Genomic DNA, 7,147 nt, shown 5'->3' with positions numbered 1-7,147 from the left:
AACCAAAAGAAGTTAGTTCATTATCATTAGAATTCTCAAGTTCAAACTGGATTTATTCAGTTTTTAAAGAACACCACAAACAACATTTTGAACCAGAGGGTAATCAATTACTTTTAAGTGTGTTTTTAAAACCCTTTATCACTGGAAGATTGAGGAAAGAATTTTACTGACTGAATAAAAAGTCTTTATGATTCTTCTGTCTCTTAAGGCATCTGTTGATGAATTAGTTCCATATCCATAAAAAAACTGAAATTGTTTAAATACCATTTAGAACCTTCGTGTCTTGAATGCAAACTTTTTTTTTTTAGCACACAATGAACTTAAGGAAGCACAAAATCTTTCTAAGAACAATGGTTTCTCTGAGTGTTATTTATCTATACTAATAAAAGGGTAATATGCTAATTAGACTGGATGGACCAGACATCTTCCGGATGTCCAACTTCCTTCCAGACAAAGCCACGGTGGCAGGGGCCGAGGAAGAGGCATTTAGGGGTGATCAGGCCAGCAGGGGAGCAAGCAGTTAGGGGCAAGATCAAGCAGAAAGGCAGGCAGAGGTGGTTAGGGGTGAGCAGGCTGGCAGGGGTGCAGTGAGGGGTGATCAGGCAGGCAGGCAGAGGCGGTTAGGAGCCAGAGGTCCTAGATTATGAAGGGGATGTCTGACTCACTGTTTAGGCCTGATCTGGACTGCTGGATTGGAGAGGGTGCAGGCCAGGCTGAGAGACCAACCCCCACCCCCCATGCATGAATTTCGTGCACCAGGCCTCTAGTATGACATAAAATAAGAAATAAAAAAATCAAAGAGAATCCTTAGAATGGAAAATCATAGAAACTCGGTCTCGAATCTGTTTGGTCTTCACACCATACACAATAGGATTGAGCAATGGTGGGACAAGCAGGTATAGATTGGACAGAAGAATATGAATGTAAGGTGGAATGTGGAAGCCAAACCTGTGTGTAAAGAAAGAGAAGAAAGCCAGGAGATAAAACTCAAGAAAGACACAAATGTGAGCAATGCAAGTGTTAAAGGCTTTGAGCCTGGCTTCCTTCTGAGGCAGACTGAAGACAGTTATAAATATTTGAATGTAGGATAGTGTGATGAAGATTATATCAAAGCCAAGTATACTGAAAGCCACAAACAGACCATAGATCTTGTTGATTCTAATATCTTCTGCTGCCAATTTCACGATGGCCATGTGCTCACAGTAAGAATGGGAGACCACAGTGGTCCAGTAATACTTCAACCGGCATTTAATGAGGATGAGACATGGAGCCACAAGAAGGGCTCCTCTGAGTGTCATCCCAACCCCAATCTGAGTGAGAAGTTGGTGGGTAAAAATCGTTGCATGTCTCAGAGGATCACAGATTGCCACATAGCGGTCCAGGGCCATGGCCAGCAGAATACCTGATTCAATGGACTGGAAGGTATGAATAAGCCACATCTGTAAGAGACAGGCATCAAAGTGTATCTTTGGCAGATGAAACCAGAATATTCCCAGCATTTTTGGCATGATGCAGGTACTGAGAGTAATGTCTGTGGCTCCAAGCATTGCCAGGAGGAGATACATGGGCTCATGGAGGCTGCGCTCAGATTTGATGATGACCAGGATCAGAGAATTCCCAAACAGAGCAATGATGTACATGGCACAGAAAGGGATGCCAATCCAGGACTGAACAGCCTCCAGACCAGGGATCCCCACCAGTGTCAGCATCAAGGGCATGAAGACTGTGCCATTGAGCTCAAACATGATAGCTTAGAACTCCCTGCTTTAGAGCTTCTGACTCAAGGCAGTGTGCGTTGAGTATCTCTCTTCTATTTTCTGTTCCAACCTAGATTTCTGCAAAATCTGAAATTTTTACCTATTAGAATAAGAGCCAAAAATTAAAATTTGTTATGATTGTTTATTAGGAAGTGTTTCTATTATCACAATTAAATCAATTAATAATATCTCTATTTTCATATGTATATAAAAACTGATACTGTTCAATATTATTTTAGTTGATAAATAAGAAAACATAAAAAGCAAAAACATAGAATGTCAACTATACTCTGCAATATTAAATAGGTAATTATTTGTTCAGTTTATGATTTCTGATTAAAATAAATAACAGGTTTAACATATTTTTACAAGCACCTTTGGATACTATTAAACAACTAAGTTGCCTGTATATTGCCCTCATTCGGCTATGGAAGTGGTAGTTTATTATCCAAATATGTATTTGCTGGCAATTCTCATATTTAAACATTAGTACAATTCCTTGGACATTTACTTTTCTCTCACATATTGAAATTAGGCACACAATTAGTACAAATTGAGGTCAATATCCTTTTATTAGGTATCTTCTATAGATGGGGCTCTGTGCAGGGTCTGGATAAACAAAGAGTAAAGCTACAGAACTTATCAGAAAATGAGGTTGAACTCATCTGACTATTTTGTACTTCAATTTTACACGTGAATATTTGGTCTTATGATTACACTATATCATGCTTCCTGAGTCTATGTTTCAAAGCTAATAATGATCTTGCTGTGTGATAAAAAAAGATTTATTTATATTTTCAATAACTTTTTTGGTCATTTTTCTAAATCAATTTAATTCTACTCCAAGAGCCTCTACTCAAAAAGGCTACACCAAGACAAGAGGAATATAAATGAACAAAAATTATCCCTTCGTTTCTTCAATTTCAACAAAAATATGAATCTATTAGTAAGTCTGAATGTATATTTTTGTAATAGGACATTAAATGCACATATATGCAAACGTTAGATGGTTTAAGATTTTTTCAGTTTTGAAGAATCAATACATTGAAAATCTCACTTCTCTACTGTTGTAAGCAATTAAGTGATTACTGAGTAATCCAGGATGCAGATAATATGTAATCACTAATTAGTAGTCTTCCCATCAGTTTAGCTCTCATATATTCCCTGAATTTATATGGACAAGGCCTACTTCTTAACTCTCTGGATTGATGTAATTATTCTATCTGTGACCTTTGCCATTCCTCTCTCTAACTCTTACCTCCTAATCCTGACTATTCAATTACCATATCATTACAAACACACACACACACATCAGTATTTAGAAAATTAGTCCAGTCAGGCTCATTTCAATTTTCAGTAACATGTACCGATTTTTGCTTCTCTCCAAAGTGAAAAGAAAGAAAATTCAGTTTCCAGATAAATGGTCTTATCCATCTGGAATTTTTCACACTTGATGATCACTTTCTTTGATAGTCTCTATTAGCTGTGACAGAGCCAGAGTTGGTCTGTGATCACATTATACAAGAGTCAACACCACCTGAAGGAAGCTTTCTTCTGAGGATGACTTAATACCAAAGAGAAAGCTGATTTCTACTCTGATGAAGATTTATTATCACCTAGTATCCTAGAATCATATACTTGGCAAAAGCTCAAAAGCCTTATAATTCATATTGTTCTTTAAAGAACACTTACTTTTGACCACTTGGCTTTGTGTGCAATCAATTCCACCAAGAGCTACACATCTAAGGAGCCAGTTTCTATTTTTATAAAATAGTTTAGAGAGATCTATTAAATGACTATCCTCCAAATTCCTCCCAGCACTCTGTAATTCCACCCAGTTTGGTGTTCACTTTTTACTTATGCTGGGTGGTCACAGACTCTCTTTCTTCAATAGGGTTGTGCTAAATTATTTTCAGGCATCATGGACATCAATTGTAAATGAGCCAAAAATGTGGTCTACTCCATTGCTCCCTTAACCTCATAAAGCTATAAATTCAAAAGGTTATGTGTTTGTTTGCTTGTTTTTCTGAATCACCACTCATCTTCGCTAGTGAAAGAACACATCAAGCTCTCTAGCCATTTACCTCTCCCTTATTAATTATTTTCAGCTCCTCATACCTTCACAGAAGTTCTTCATGTGAGACCCATATTCTCTTAGTTTATCATTGCTGCCTGATTCACATTTTTCCGGATTCACTTTCTTTTCTAACTTTTATTCATTATAACACATTAACTACTCCTTGACCACCTGACACAATATCCCTTTCCTTTAATTATCTACCACCAAGTGTCTGAAAACCTCACATTAAAATCTATACATTTATTTTATTCAACAAATAAACTAAATATCATTAGAAAAATATCACAATTCTGGAAAGGTTGCCACTAAAAATTATGCAGCTCTGAGTTCCATGGCTGATTTCTAGTTGTTTCTATTCATAAATTTCTCCTTCTTCACTCTATAATAATTTATCCCTAGCAGCTATAAGGTTTTTGTTATAATTTTATTAACTCTCATTTTTCTCTCTCTATCATTCTATACCCCAGTAGGAACAGAGTCTCTTCCAGATAATTTCCTTAATTAAGTTCTGATATCTACTTATGATTTCCTACTCCTACTCTAGAAATGTATTACTCCCCCCCCCAAAAAAAAAAAACCAGCATTTTCATCATGCACTCATTTACTAATTATTTCCTTTATGATAAAATATGTTTCAGTTTTAAACACGTTTTCTTATAACAGGTGTTGTCATTTTCTCTTGCTGATATTCTCTATGTCATTTTAATTGCCTCTATAATCCTGAGTGATAATTTGCAGTGTTTTGTTAATCAGTTTAAGAGATTTTTCAATCCATTGCCATAAGCTTTGCATTCACATCTTTTTAAACTTATTATTCTGAAAAAAAAATCAAAATGAAATTTATCCCAACAAAATGAACTGTTTAAAGGTCTCTTCTAAGTTGATATTAGTGAGGAGCTCTACATAATTTTCTTTATAAAATTCATGTTTTGAATCTATAATCACACTATCCTGTTTTTCTTCCATATCAAAACAACTCCCTTTGTTACTCTATCTGACTCCCTTTTACACTGATGCTGTGAATTCCATTGAGGACTATGTTCCTCTCAATGGTTTTCTTTACACTCATTTTATATATCCCCTGCCCAGCAGTCTTGCTCAGTCCATAGTGTCACTAACCACTGGTTAAGAATAAAGAAATATTGCCTCTACATAAATCTAACCTGAACACAGCACACATACACTAAACTGCCTTCTAAACAGTTCCATCTTGGTGAAGTGTCTCTACTTCTGGGAGCAGGGACAAGTAGTAAAAACATTACCTTCTGTATAAAGAATCTTCTAATATTCTAGACAAATTTTTTTTTCTGTCCTTAATATATGACTATTAAATATACCTACTTGAAATTGATATTTTATTTTATCTATAACTGTTTAATATAAAAAACTCATAAAACTTAATGCAGATGCAAATTCACTTGCCCTGTTTTCAGGTGTATATCTGCATGGAGGAGTGTGGGGATTAGCAAAAGTGAAGAATAAGTCTAAGATAACCAACAGATGCAAAACATTGGGGGGGTGAGGGCATGTATGGGAGTGGAGTGGGGGGGGGCAATGGTAAGATATGTACACATATAATGCCTTAATAAAAAAAAGATAAATGTTAAGAATTTGAGTATCTTAACATATAAGCTTCCTCTGTTTATCTTTTAGTACTATATTCAAATACTCACCTAAGTCAGGAGATATTCTTGCTGTAGTTAAAGATCTAAAGTGATTCACCATCGATGACAAGGAAAACAAATGGTGAAAGTGCTCACTAGACCAAGAGGAACTCAGTACTACTTGTTTACCCTCTCATGTCTTAGGTGAAATTCTGACAACCTAAGTATCATTCTCCTTTTAGCATTTCATAAGAGTGACCCCTCATGCATAATTATAGGGTGTAATTTCCCACAGTCCCCATAGATCCTTTCTAACATTTCTCTGTGTAGACCTCAGAAATGCCTAGAAAAACATATACTCACAAGCTCAATTCTTCAGTCTTTTTATGTGCCCGCATTGACATGCTAATGTAACTATATATGCAGTTATAAAGAAATGTTTTCAATGAGACAAATAGAGGACAAATATAATGTCAACATTTGGGCAAGACTATGATGCAATTCTCCTGAGGAATGGAGTTAATAGAGAACATGTCATATACAATATAATATTTTTTTCAGCTTTCAGTGACTTGTAAAAATGAATGTACAAATATTGGGGAAAATAAGCAAATATGAATTCCAGTACCTTATTCCCAGTATATTCAGAGGCTCATGATTTAACTTCATAAAGCTGAAAGAAAGAAATGGAAGTAGAGCACCCTCCCTAATAAGAGATAATCCAAACACTTTTGAGATACCTATTTAGACCCAATCGATTTTTTTCTGTTTAAATCTGTAAACAACTTTTCTATCTTTTATGGAAATAATTATTCTTAGAAATGTCATACTATAATATATAGTTAAGAAAGTGAAGGAAATATAGAATCAAATAAGTGATAGCAAATATGTGTATTGAGTTCCAAATCTTTAATTTTCTAGGTACTTCGTTACTTTCAAATGTTACTATTTGACACTCTGACTTTGCATTTCAAGAAAAGTCAAGTATCACCCAAGTAAACTGTAACTTTTTTGAAAATGTTAATGAATATAGAAAATTATTTTAAAATGTGAATAAATAGCTGGATTTTTATCACACCTAGAAACAAAAATTAATTCATTTGCACTTTTATTTCACTAAAGGCCAATGAAAATTTGTTGTTGAAATATGTTTATATTTCCAAATTGACTTCTTTTCATAATACACACTGAAAGACACTGTTCAAAGTTTTCTGTCTCCACTTCTTTATAATGTTACAAGAAATTAAAGACACTATAAATCAGAGAGCAGAATTTTTCTAGAGTTTATTGAGTATTTTCCTAATCTTTTATAGAAATATATTTGAAATAGTCATCTGCAAAGTCAAAAACAAATGAATGTTATATATATTTAAGATTTTCTATAATAAATTTAGTCCCATGCTTTCCATTTTATTTTTACATATTTTAACCGTTTGTATACTATTTATCAGAATAAGTCATATCTCTCTCAGAGTATCTTGGAGATACCATGTTGAACATTTGGGAAAATGGACGTTCAGGCCATGGCTTTGTTTGATTATTGTATCTAGGCATAATTTTGTATAAATGAAAAATAAAATATAACTTTTTAATATTTTAGTAAGATACTATCTAAACATAGATGAGTAAAATTCTGCTCTCTGATTTATAGTGTCTTTAATTACTTTGTTCATCAGTGTATGTTGTTCATTATATTCCACATATGC

General features: G+C 34.4%; 1 protein-coding gene across 1 annotated transcript; it reads right to left on the bottom strand.

The window, feature by feature from the left end:
* Positions 1-794: 794 nt before the first annotated feature.
* Positions 795-1,745, bottom strand: LOC308233664 (olfactory receptor 52A5-like; the record flags this gene model as incomplete). Its single annotated transcript, XM_080640639.1, has 1 exon — positions 795-1,745. The coding sequence occupies one exon, from the start codon at positions 1,743-1,745 to the stop codon at positions 795-797; it is 951 nt and encodes a 316-aa protein (XP_080496765.1).
* Between the last annotated feature and the right edge of the window lie 5,402 nt (positions 1,746-7,147).

The sequence above is a fragment of the Plecotus auritus genome (assembly GCF_963455305.1).
Source record: "Plecotus auritus genome assembly, chromosome: 9".
In the NCBI taxonomy this organism is placed as follows: domain Eukaryota; kingdom Metazoa; phylum Chordata; class Mammalia; order Chiroptera; family Vespertilionidae; genus Plecotus; species Plecotus auritus.
This window is presented reverse-complemented; position numbering and strand designations above follow the sequence as displayed.